This window comes from Echinops telfairi, unplaced genomic scaffold (genome assembly GCF_000313985.2).
Source record: "Echinops telfairi isolate 266 unplaced genomic scaffold, ASM31398v2 ScPeMD7_443;HRSCAF=831, whole genome shotgun sequence".
Classification (NCBI taxonomy): domain Eukaryota; kingdom Metazoa; phylum Chordata; class Mammalia; order Afrosoricida; family Tenrecidae; genus Echinops; species Echinops telfairi.
The window spans coordinates 2,204,414-2,217,346 of record NW_022104341.1 but is presented as its reverse complement, the minus strand read 5'-3'; the positions used below and the strand labels follow the sequence as shown (position 1 = coordinate 2,217,346).

The 12,933-nt window shown below is 38.5% G+C and overlaps 1 protein-coding gene across 2 annotated transcripts in view; it reads left to right on the top strand.

Annotated features, from left to right (window-relative positions):
* LRIG2 (leucine rich repeats and immunoglobulin like domains 2) overlaps positions 1 to 12,933 on the top strand; it is a 49,051-nt gene that overhangs the window by 17,548 nt on the left and 18,570 nt on the right. For both annotated transcript variants that reach the window (XM_004699516.2, XM_045291850.1), the window contains exons 2-11: positions 3,555 to 3,620; positions 4,792 to 4,866; positions 5,020 to 5,154; positions 5,707 to 5,850; positions 5,967 to 6,110; positions 6,936 to 7,079; positions 7,290 to 7,433; positions 10,073 to 10,153; positions 10,853 to 10,924; positions 11,060 to 11,128. In XM_004699516.2, the coding sequence (XP_004699573.1) occupies positions 3,555 to 3,620; positions 4,792 to 4,866; positions 5,020 to 5,154; positions 5,707 to 5,850; positions 5,967 to 6,110; positions 6,936 to 7,079; positions 7,290 to 7,433; positions 10,073 to 10,153; positions 10,853 to 10,924; positions 11,060 to 11,128 (1,074 nt within the window). The remainder of the gene's footprint in view (positions 1 to 3,554; positions 3,621 to 4,791; positions 4,867 to 5,019; positions 5,155 to 5,706; positions 5,851 to 5,966; positions 6,111 to 6,935; positions 7,080 to 7,289; positions 7,434 to 10,072; positions 10,154 to 10,852; positions 10,925 to 11,059; positions 11,129 to 12,933) is intronic.

Genomic DNA, 12,933 nt, shown 5'->3' with positions numbered 1-12,933 from the left:
TTGTGTTGAGGGAGTACTTGAGTGGAGGCCCAATGTCCTTCTGCTACCTTAATACTAAACCTATAAATATGGGCACATAAATCTATTTCCCCATCCTTGTATAAATATATTTGCATATGTACATGTCTTTATCTTGAAAAAGGTCACAGTTTTAAGATTTTTTAAAAACTCATTAGTTTATGGAAACTAAATGGAATCAATGATTAGCCACTGGGAAGAGTAGTAAGAGGCTTTAAAAATGTATCCAAATTTGAAATCAGTTTTAATGTAATGCTTGAAGTTTTTAGGTTTCAGCTTTTGGGGGAAAGGGCCTTGTTGTGCTGCTGAGGGTTAAGCGCAGGGCCACTCACCTACCATTTGTTCCCGGGAGAAAGACGAGGTGGTCTGCTCCCAAGATTTATCCTCAAGGAGCAGCTTTATGCTCTCCGTTAGGGTTGCCAAGAGTCAAAACGTCTCGATGGTAGTGGGTTGGTTTTGGGTGGTTAGGTTTTTTGGAGTACTATTTTAAAAATTAGGAAAGATGTTCATGGGGCACGAAAGTGTGTCCGCAATCCCATATGCACATGTTGAATTATTAAATTCCAGGGTGAAATTTAGTGGTAAGAGTGAGTGAATGTACCCCTTTGCAGTGGGGACTAGAAAGTTAACGTGGGAGTTTTGTTTACTCTTTAGGAGTGCTTTTGCCCCCAAGTACTAGAAATAATTGCCTATTACAAAAAGGAAAACAATGACAGTATTTGTAACCTAGGACTTAGCGCGATACCTAGCACCTGGTCCCATAAACATTTCCTGCATGAGCACTCGAGGTCATAAACGTCCATTTGAGTCTAGTTGATTTTGTTATTGGGTGCTGTTAATCTATGTTCAAACCCAAACCAAACCAAGCTCACTCCCAGCAAGTTGATGTCGACTCATAGAGACCCTAGGATAGGGTAGAATTTTTTTAAAAAAATTTCTGAGACTAACTGTTTATGGAAGTACCATATTTTTCCTTCGGAGCGGCTGGTGGTTTTGAACTGCTTACCTGGTTGTTAACAGCCCAACTTGTAACCACTTTGCCACCAGGTCTCCTTAATTCTGATCCAGCAGCCCCATAAGACAGTAGAACCCCATAAGGTTTCCAAGACTTGTTTTTCCAGAAGCCGACTGCCTCTTATTCTCCTTTGGAGTGGCTAACTGGTGAGATTGAAGTGGTTGGTAGTGCAGAGTTTAACCACTACATCTCAAGGACTTCTTAAAATTCTTGTTAGGCACTTGCTATTTTGATACCTTTAAAACAACAATATTGATGTATAACTAGTTGCTTCCGATGTCAGTACTACTCTGGGAGTGTATTTCACTTCATCATGGGTGTTAGTTTAGATTTGCTGAAAAAGAGTCCAGAGCACCTCACTGTAATGGTGTACTGACTTTTAAGCTTATTTTAAAGCATACACACTTAAGACAGTATTATCTCAGTATCCTTCGGGGTCCTGTATGTTCCATTGAAACACCTACAGGCTCTTCAAAGAAATGATTCCCCCAGTAGTGAGACTTTACTGATAGAGAATATAAGGTGGGTTGTACCCTGTGTCATTTGAGGATACTTCTGTTGCGTTAGGTTTCTTGAATCATGATTTTCTTTAAAAATGACGATCTGGTCATCATCTGTAGGGGAAATGTAGAGAGGAGCTATTGTGACCCATCAAGAATTACAGTGTCTGGGAGATTGAGGATTTGGGAAGGCATTAATTGACGCTATCATGGTTAAAATGAAAGCTCTTAATCTGCAAAGGGGAAGAAAATGAAATTTCAGCCAGAGTGAAATGTAGGATTGGACTGTATACCAGCCTGCTACACAGATGATATTAGCTCTCCACTTGCTCGAACAAGCATCTTGGGACAAAATATGGAATATCTAACCCAAATTAGAAGTTTAATTTCCACTTCACTTGCCACCCCACAAAATAAAATAAGAAATAAACAGTTTTTCACTTGTGTGAGATTCCGGGTTGATTGTTAAGTAGCAAGTGTAAATTGAATGAAAGTATATGAGTGTAGGATTTTTTTTTTGAGTGTAAGATTTTTATGCGAGGCAGCTTCATATTTTTGTCTCTTATATTCTACAACATATCCTGCTGTTCAAGAGTGCCCTTGAGCTAATGATACCTGATGCCAGAGCACTAATAAAGGCTTAAAACTGTTAGGGAAAAGTGATAGTTTGGTTATGTTGTAAATTAAGGCTTTTAAGTGAAAGTGGCTAGGTTTTACAGATGGGCAGGCACGAAGCTAGCCGGGTCAATTTGTTTTGCTGTGATGGAGATACTGTTCAAGTCTGCATGTGTCTGTCGAGTGTCCGTGGTGGCACAGTGCGATGAAGTGATCAGCGAGGCATCTCTAGTGGGTTCCTGTTGCCAGCCATACTGTAACGCACAGTACACCCTTTGTGCAGATGGCGTGTGGGCTGCATGCCACCTCAGCCTTGGCAAGATGCCAGGAAACATCAAGGTGAATTTTTAAAGCCTTTAAAAATATTTAGACTCCTGACTAATCTCGGTGAACTCACTACTGTAGCTAATACACTACTTGCTGGAAGTGAGGTGAAATTTGAAGTTTTGCATGGCTCCCCTCATGCGTCAAGTGACCTTGGATTGACAAATTGTTCATCTCTCTGGCTGTTTTCTTTATCAGGACAATGAGGATTTTTTTTTTTTTTTGACAATGAGGATTGCAAAGGTATTTGTCTTGTAAGGTGTTTGTGCGGATGTAGCCAGTTAATATGTGTAAAGTGGGTGTCTGGCACTTAATAAATGTTAGTCACCACCATCAGCAGCAGTATAATTTGGGGTGAGATGAATTCCTCTCCCCTGAAGCTAGATTGTCTTTTTAAGAAAGGCTACATTCCATTCAGGGATCTGATCAGCCCCAACTCTAAAACATAGATGCAGATCACCCTGACTTATAAAATAATGTATAGTCTCTAAAAGGAATGAAAGCAACACACATCTTTCTGGGGTGATTTACGAAATGTATTTTAAGAGAAGGAAGCAAGAGGCAAAAATGTGTGAATGATTCCATCATCTGTCTTAAGAATGTGCTGGGATCTGGACGTGAGTACCCGGAGGCTGCGTCAGAAACAAGTCCTTTTCATCTGTTGCTGTGGGGAGGGCATTGAGTGGCTGGAGAGAGGATGGGAGGATTTGCTGCAGTGCGCATGGTCAGCAGTTCAAGACGCCTCTGCTCCCATCAACAGTTAGTCTCAGAAACCCACAGGGGTCACTCTGAGGCAGCATTGACTCAATGACATGGAAGTTTTTTCTTTTTTAAAATACTTTTTGATTGTTGAGCCATGTGAGTGCATTTCATACTTAATTTTAAAAAGTAAAGTAAGCGGTGATTTGGAATCTAGAGAAGATTTTATACTTTATAAACAGTTTTTCTTTTTTTCTGTGTCACTTAAATTCATATTTGATTGGGCTCTACTACTCCTCTTTTCTTTCTGCTTTAGGGTTCTGTTTTCTCTCCTTTAGTGTGTTTCAACACCAAACTAAGAATGTTGTTTTGCCCTTTCTTAGGGATTTGAGTCATAACCGGTTGACTACCTGGAATATCAGCTTGGAATTGCAGACGTTGCATGAAGTGTAAGTTACTTTCACGGAATTTAAGGCTGTGTTACATTTCTTGAGGTGATCGAATGAATGGTGAAATTTAGATACTCAGTCAAGAAATAGAAGGAAGATAATGTGACAGATTGTTTAAATACCCAAGCAGTGGTCTTTCACTTTGTTATCACCACCACTTCTCCGGGCAGTGTGCCACTGGGTGGTTGGTTGTGAGTTGTAAGTTGTATTTCTTGAGACCAAAGAAGGATTTCTTCTCCATTCAGAATAAATATGCCTCTTTTTTTGGCCAGAATTTCAACCAGTGAAGCATTCTATTGTGTAAACTTTCTTTTGTCTTCCAACATGTTACCTGATATTAAATCTTCATGTCTAAAGTAGGTTTATATGAAATCTGTACAGTAGTTTTGGTATCATTTGGGATAATTCAGTTTTCAGTTAACTGAAGCTTTCCCTTTAAAATATTGGTATGTATATTTGGAAGTAATTTTCTAAAACATTATTAATATCAGTTACTGCGTTGTGATTTTTCTGGGACAGAAAATTAAAGTTGTATTGGACTGTTTGATTTTATGTTAAATACTTCCAGAATGCCCAGACTTAGTTATCTTTTAAATTAATTGCTGACAAAGTTACTGTCATGGTCCCTGCATTCCCAGCGCCTCCCATTGACCCTGGACAGAGTAAACATGTGATACATTTATTAGCTGGAACACCAGGCACCGATGAAAGCATGGAATAAATGGTTCAGGTTTAATCGGTGGACTTTGTGACTTGGGTTGGTCTCTTGGAGGCCTTTGCTTTCTGAAGCTTCTGTGATTGAATGCAGGTTAATGAGATGGGATTGTATTCGATTTCTACCAACACATTGTAGACAATCTAGGACCAGATGGTGATGTTGGATATTTATCATTTATCCCATCTTTAAGGAGAACCCAAATTTGTTGTTTTAAACAGAACTATTTAACGGTACTTACTGAGATTTAAAATACCTAATGTGTAAAAGGTTTTCTATTTCATTAAAACCTCTAGTTTCTCAGTATAATACATTTTTTATCTTTGTCTAACTCATTCTGAGACATAAATGGTTTCAAATTTGGCACCTGCCCTAGATATGTATTAGCTAGAAACCAGAATTCAGGAGGTAAGCATTTCCCTCACCGAACTCTTAAATCTCTTTCCTCCCACCTAGGAAAATGAATTACAATGAGTTAACAGAAATGCCATATTTTGGAGAATCAACTTCTAATATTACTCTACTCTCATTGTAAGTAAATATGATTTGGTGTGTTTTATTTAAATTAAGAATAGTATTCTGTGTTGTTGGTTTTTTTAGTCAAAGTACATATAATGTTCTAAATCACTTTACATGTTTGGGGTGGATGCTGGTTGTAAATTTTATATAATCTTTATTTTCTAGAGTACATAACATGATCTCAGAAATAAATGCAGAAGTGCTCCAGTTCTACCCTGCTCTTGAGAGTTTAGACCTTAGCTCAAATATAATATCAGAAATCAAGACATCTTCATTTCCTCGCATGCCGCTTAAATACCTGTAAGTAAAATAGAATTGAACCTAGGTACTTGTAATGTCTCATTATTCGCCATTAAGAGATGCCTTCCCATAAAAGTCTGTCATTTATTGTGATTTTAATATGTATATCTAGAGTAAACCTAAGGGCAGTTTCTTGGGATTTTGTTTCCTTATTTAATTCAAAGAGTACATTATTTTCATAAGATAGTGAAAGATACTCAGGGTGATAATTAGCATATGTGTTTTATACTTTATAAAATATAGTAATACATACTGTTCCACAGCTATCTAAATGAAGTTCCTGTATATTTGCATAATAATGTACCCACATAAATAACATGCTCACTTATGGAACATGCACTGTAAACTAGCTTCGTGGTTTGCTAAAGCTGCATAACACTATTTGGGTGGAAAAATGTAAGCATCCTTATTTTGTAGGGGACGAAACAAAATGGTCAGTTTGTGAAGCTATATATAAATTGGTGACGAGTAGCACAGAAACTTAGTTGTGGGCTTTGGATCGTATTCCAGTGGTAGAAATTTTCTTACAAAACCTCCTTGTGCTCATTTTAGGAATTTGAGTAATAATAGGATAACCACTTTGGAGGCTGGCTGCTTTGATAATTTATCAAGTTCCTTATTAGTGGTAAAGTTAAACCGGAACCGAATTAGCATGATTCCACCTAAGATCTTCAAGCTGCCTCACCTTCAATTCTTGTGAGTAGTGTAATAGGAAACATTTTAAGAAAATCAGTTTTCTTATAGTGTCTTTTCTTTGTAATTGTGCAAATCAACAAACCAATGTGGTGACTGTAAAACTATTTTTGTTAAAGGGAACTTAAAAGAAATAGAATTAAAGTTGTGGAAGGTCTGACATTCCAAGGACTTGACACCTTAAGATCTTTGAAAATGCAGCGGAATGGAATTAGCAAGCTTAAGGATGGAGCTTTCTTTGGTTTGGATAACATGGAAGAGCTGTAAGTACTAGAACTAGAGGTAGGCATTATTAGGAAAGGAGTCAGTCCGATACATTCCAGTTCCAAACAACTAATGTAGTTATTACTTTAATTACACAAAGGTACGTTAGCTCATTCTTCATCTTCTGAGGTGAAATTACACAAAAAGCCTTTTAACTTATACTAACTTTTGTGTGACCCAGGGGGCATATATACCTACATTTTCCAACTCTGGGGTTCAGTGGGAAGTTGATCCCACCTTTTGGTGTGTGCTGCCATCTTCTGGGGGCCTATATAGCTATGTGAATATGAGGAAACGGGCCTCATTTCACCAACTCTACCACGAGAGATCCCTTAGGACAGATGTGTCCCACTAGTTGTACCAACTTCCATATTATCTCAAAAAATATATATTTTTCATTTTATTTGAAATGCCATTGGTTACTGAACACACAGGGTTTCAACAAAACTTAAAAGCAGAAAATAATTTGGTCTTTGAAAAGGTTAGCAAAGTATTCTGCCATTTTTACAAATATCTTATCAAAAATGTTTGCATTCTTTAATGTTTTGGCTGATTGCGATACTTGGAGTTTATCCCAGACCAGGTATGCTGTATATTTTAGCATCTGACTCTTCAGATCTGATATTTTAGATAGGTTTGCTACCGTCCAGCCTTAACTAAACTTTAAGTAAAGTTTAAATAGTTATGGGATAGGATTTGTCAGCTCACTTAAGTTGAACAAAGTACTTGCCTCACCATGCATGACATAATGGAGATTTAAGGACTACACTTTTATTGACGGGCCTTGTTTTAAAATATATTTTTTACTCTCTATAATTCTGCAGAGAACTGGAGCATAACAACCTTACAGAAGTGAACAAGGGGTGGTTGTATGGCTTGCGAATGTTACAGCACCTCTATCTGAGCCAGAATGCTATTGAAAGAATCAGCTCAGATGCATGGGAGTTCTGCCAAAGACTATCTGAACTGTAAGTGTTGGATTGAATTTTAGTGGAGGATGTGGGACTAGAGCAGGTTGGAATTAATTCATCCCTGTGACCAGTAATGAAAGTTAAATGCTATCCCTGTTTAACTAGAGGTTTGTTGAAGCTATGAATTTGCCCTATAAATGGACTAAGAATTTGAAAGTTGAATCAATATACAATGTATTTCCTCTTTTCCATGTTTTCCATTTTCAGTGATCTGTCCTATAACCAGTTGACTCGCCTGGATGAATCTGCATTTGTGGGTCTGAATTTACTGGAGACGTTGAATTTAGGGGACAACAGGGTCACTCACATTGCTGATGGTGTATTTAGGTTTCTTTCTAATCTTCAGACATTGTAAGTACATTTACCTAACATCCTCCTCTGCTGCTGCCAATCATTTAAAACTAATAAAGCAAATTAATTTAATGATCAATCTTCAAATTATATATGTTTAGTATTTTGTGGATATGCTGTCTTATACCTTGGAACATGATAATATTAATTATTTGTCTCTTTCCCTATAAATAAATCTTACTTCACTCTAACCTGTGGGACCATTTGACTTCAGCACATAGCAAGCCCATGTGTGTCAGGGTAGACCCGTACTCCACAGCGTTTTCAGAGATTGATTTTTTTCCAAAGTAGATTGCCAGATCTGCCTTTTGAAGTGTTGCTGTGTGGACTTAAACAGCCAACTTGGTTAACAGCCAAGCTTGTTACCTGTATGCATGACCCAGAGCCCATAATGGAGTGCTTCAATGTTGAAATAATAAACTGAACACATCTCTTACTGTGCTGAGTGCTGTAGGGTATAACACAGTTGCTGGTATTAAGCATGTGGTCATTTTCTTGTTCCTCTGACCTTGACCGCATACCACAGCTAGTTTTCATTCAGAAGGATATAGGATGTGTAAGGGGAACAGCTCTGGCAGGCCACCTGTTCACTGTTATAGTTTACTGTATGACTTTGGACAGAAGGAAACTGACATTTATGAATTATTTCATAGGTGGTAAGTGCCTTCAGAGACTTTGATATTAGAACTTTAGCACTCTTTTCCCTATTAGGAGGCAGGGGTTTCCAGAGATTAAAATGATCAAGGTCCCCTTGCTTGTTGTAACTGGGTGAGCCAGGTTTAGAACCGAGTGGTGTTGATACAACCCCACTGGATGAGCAAAGTGAGCAAGATGTCATTTTGTTTGTTGCTTGTTGCTTTGTGTTGCTTTTTTGGTGAAATAAAGGAAGGACATGGAATTCGATGTTTGCTGAATACCACGCTAATTGTAAAAGTCTTTGGATACTAAACGCTGAATGTTCTACACTGATACATGGGATATAATTTTATCAAATGAAGAGACATGAGGGTACTTCAAAGGCTCCTCATGGGAATTAAAAGATAATGGAATTTTTAAATGAACTTTTTGAAACCCCTTGTATTTTAATGAAATATAAGTCTCAAACATGGGGCATAATAAGAGAACACAGAGTAGAATTTACAGACTCCTAAAGACCCTGAATTGGGAACTTTGTGGTGATTAGACTCAGAGCTGAGAAATGGGACTTCTCAGAAAAGAAGCAGGCTTCCAACTTTGTGATAATTTTGTGACAGTGTATATAAATGCACGAGTATGTGTTTGATTTTTTTTTTCTTTTGAGCTTTGCTGGGTAATCTTTTTTTAGATTTGGCCATGAAAAATTAAAAATTATTTTCTACATTACCAAAGTTGAAACTAAATTGCTGCACCCTGGGAAATCGTTGGCAACTCTGAGTCTAGCAAACAGGCCTGTGGGTAGTAATGAACCAAGCTAGGTTCTTTCTGTATATTGCAGATTATTTAGTATTAAACTTAGAAAATTAACTATACAAATAAGCAAACATGTAATGCCAACAGCAAGAGTTAAGGCAGCTTTAGCATCAGATCTTAGTAATTCTGACTTCAGGCCAATGTTCTTGTCAGAGTAGTGACTAAATCTCTTACTCAGCTTGGGAAATGAATTCTGTTTCTGATCTGTGTGGTGGAGGGATAAGTCCTAAAGAGTTGAGCCACCAGTATCAATGTTTACTCCTGTTGAATTAAAATGTTGTTACTTTTCCACTTCAGTTAAAGGCATCTAAGAAGAATGTTTTTCTGTTTCCTTACTGTTAATCACATAAATTTTCCTACCTTTATATGTAAATGTAAAGTAGTGTATTATAAACCCAAGAGCTTTGTGCTTTATTTTATTATGAGAAGGCGGAGGGAAACAAAGTGATTGTTTTTAGTTGGCATTTCAACTAAAAATCAGCACATGGTATAGTCCAACTACATTTTCTCTGAGGATGCAACATGTATTAGAAAAGATCCATACTTTGCCTTTTAAAGGAAACAGTAATCGCTTTAGCACATGAATTTATCATTCTGTGTCCCAGGGGGCATGTTTAATTGCCTTGGAGCTGCGAAGTTCTGTATTGATAGTACCTTTTGTCAGCTATTTTACGAACCCCAGGGGATGGCTTTGGTTCCCCCAAAATCCCCTTAGTCTGATGACAGATTTGTAAGCTGCATCTTGAAATTCTCCTGCCTCTTGTAGAACCCCACCTGTAAATTTTAAATATACTAGCACAATTCAGAGCTGTTAGCTAAGATCAATCGTCTTAGCCCAAACAGAAAAGAACCACAACAACAACACAACCAGAGCCACTGCTGATGAATCAGTTTTGACTTACAGTGACCCTAAATCTTAGCAGGCTGCTAAATTCATTTACCAAGGCAAGCTTAATTCTGGAATCTCTTAGCTTATGAGAATCAGTTCTTAGATGATTCTCTTTTACGAGGTCAGCTATTCCTTAAAAATCAGAATTAGGTCTCCATCCTAAATAGATGTTTGATGAGTAACATAACTCTTAGAAGAAGGACCGCTGTGAGCATTTGGACTTTGACATAGCCATGCCTGATGGAGGAGGGTGTGTAGGCCTTGGTGACTGACATCTTTTCTTCCCCCGACATGTTTACAGAGACTTAAGAAACAATGAAATTTCATGGGCCATAGAAGATGCTAGTGAAGCCTTTGCTGGACTCACGAGCCTCACTAAATTGTATGTATTGTGTGTGTGTGTGTGTGTGTGTATGAAGGGGTATTTTTTTAGATCAGTAGTAAATATGATTAGATTATGTCTGTTAGGTGTGGCCCAAACGTCTGAGCCTTCAGACCCCTTTACTTAAAGGAAGAAACGTTGTTGTTGACCAAGTTGGGCTTTGGGGGAGAGATAGTTGCAGGGGAATGTCTTTCCATTGATGGAAAATTCCGAAGTTATTTATAGACTAGAACATCTACCTAAGTAAAATAAGTGCACTGAGGAGCTAGGGTTGACCTGTTATTCTAATTAGGTGAGGTTTATGGGTAATTTGTCTCGCAGGAGAGGATTCATTCAGATAAGATTTTAGATCACCCTTGAGAAGACTTTCTTTAGGGGCGCACAGGGGTTCTGGGTTTCCTTTGGCCTGTGAGCTTTTGCTAGGGGGGAGAAACTGGACGGGGCCCTCAGTTGGCCAGAGAGAACTCTAGTTTCTCTGCAGCAGCCCATGGTGGTTGCTGCTCAGAGCCCCGCGTGGTGCCCCCCACATCGGATTAGGAGCCTTCCCTTTACGCTTGGTGTTGGTTAAGAATAAGGGTTTGTACCTTTTTAAAAATGCACGCTAAGATTATTTTCACCTTTTACAGGTAAATGTTTAATTTAATGAATTTAATTTTGTTTACTGTAGAGCTTTAGTAGAAAGGCTTGTTTGTATTTCAGAATCCTACAGGGAAACCAGATTAAGTCAATTACAAAGAAAGCATTCATTGGTCTGGGATCCCTGGAACATCTGTAAGTATTTTGCATACATTTTGCTCCCTATATAATTACTCTTTGCTATTAGCAGAGGGTTTTGTGACCACTTTAAAGTGTTCATAGAACTTAATTGTAGAAATGGTTACAATGTTTCATTTTTCTTCCTTTCAGAGATTTAAACAACAATGCTATAATGTCTATCCAGGAGAATGCTTTTTCTCAGACTCACTTGAAAGAACTGTAAGTAACTTGTCTTTTTTTTTCTTCTGCCAATTAGATCATTATCCATGCTTGTTGTACTTAAAATATAAGCGTGACACACGTGCTTTTAAAAAAAATATGTAGTTCAGGCAAGTAACAAGAAAGCGTGAATACAGTTTGTGGCTGGCTGAACTTTAAAAATAACCCAACATTTGAAAAGCTAAAAGGGTGATTCTGGTACCTTGCATTTGCCTGTGTGGCCTTGGCAGTGCTTCTGTGCTTTGTTTGTACCCTGTGTATACCTTGTGACAGGCCGTCACCACCAGCTGCACTATAAAAGGTGAAACCCCATCCCTGTCACTAACTGGATGGCAAGACTTGGCATGAATTCAATTCCCAGCAGGAAATGGATCCAGAACCCACCTTCCCATATTGCCATACCTTGTCAGCAGCCACTTTTGTGACTTTGAGCCCTTTGGGACCGGACTGTAAGTGAGAAGGACTCTGTTCTTTTTCATCTACTACCCGTGCAGTCTTTCCATATCGTCCAGCCATCCACAGCTGGGTCTATACTAACGCACCTGTACTGTCAGCCCTGCTTGCTCCCTGTCCCTGTGGGTTGGTTAATTAATTCCCTGCAATAGCTCAGGAAATTCATGGAGACTGTGGCCTGCATGTCTAGTTACACATTTATTATAACCAGAAGAGGATATGAGCTAGAAGCTGTATCAGACAAGGTCTGGGAGAGTTCTTGGCATGGGGCCTCTATTATCTCTAGGGATGTGCTGCTTCCTCTTCAGTGGATGGGTGTTTTCATTAATCCCGGAAAGCTCTTAAAAGAGCTTCTAGGTCCAGAATCCCTAGTCACTGGGAACTCGGTGAATATGCATGAATAGTATGTCAATGCATTATTATGATTGACCCAATCAATGAATATGTATGACTGCACCATGCCCCCTCCCTTCCTGCAGTTAGTTCAGGGAAGAGACCTGTGAGACCAGGGTAGTCTCTACTTGCCTGACTGACAGGAAGACAAAGGAGCACCGTAAATTCTCAGGTTGAAAAAAAAAAAAAAAATTCTCAGGTTGTTTTCTGTAACCAGATACGCAAGGCCAAATCTAATTGTTTTCCTATATCCTACTGTTCTTTTATTTTTCTTCTTTTCTTTTTTGGACGGTTAGAAACATAGGTTTCACAAACCTCACTCTTGGTGGGTTAGAATTCAGATACATGATTGTATTCTTTCATTTCTGTGATGACCAGGTACTTGTAGTATAATGGTTAGAGATGATGTCATTAGTCTCTTAGTTAAGCTATTGAAATGTTCAAGAATTATTGAATAGTTGTATTGGTTTGCAACAATATGGAAAATATTTTAATTGGGCCTTTATCACAGTTAGTGTGAGAGGCACTGGAAAAGCTGAAGTTCAAACTGCCTGGATTCAAAGTCTTGCTTCATTCCATATGATTGTGTGGCTTTGGATGGATTTTTTAAGCTGAGACTCAGTTTCCCTTCTCAAATGGAGCATAACACAAAGTGATGTGAAGATAAAATGAGATAATTTAGGTATTGACTATCATGTGCAGCACATTGTAGATGCTGAAAACGCCTTAGATAGCAGTGAATAAGACCATCTCTGTCCTCCAAGTGTGCTACAGTCAAGTCTCATCAGGAAGATAAATAATGAACCAGTAGATAATGTACTGGCCCTTCAGGCAGTAGGTTTTCTGGGTTGACATAAGGCTGGGTCAAAGGTGTGGAAAGTGACGGATGCTGTCACTTTCAGGATGTAGTGACTACAAATGAGGGCCTTCCAGGTAGAGGAGAGCAAATGAAAGGCTGC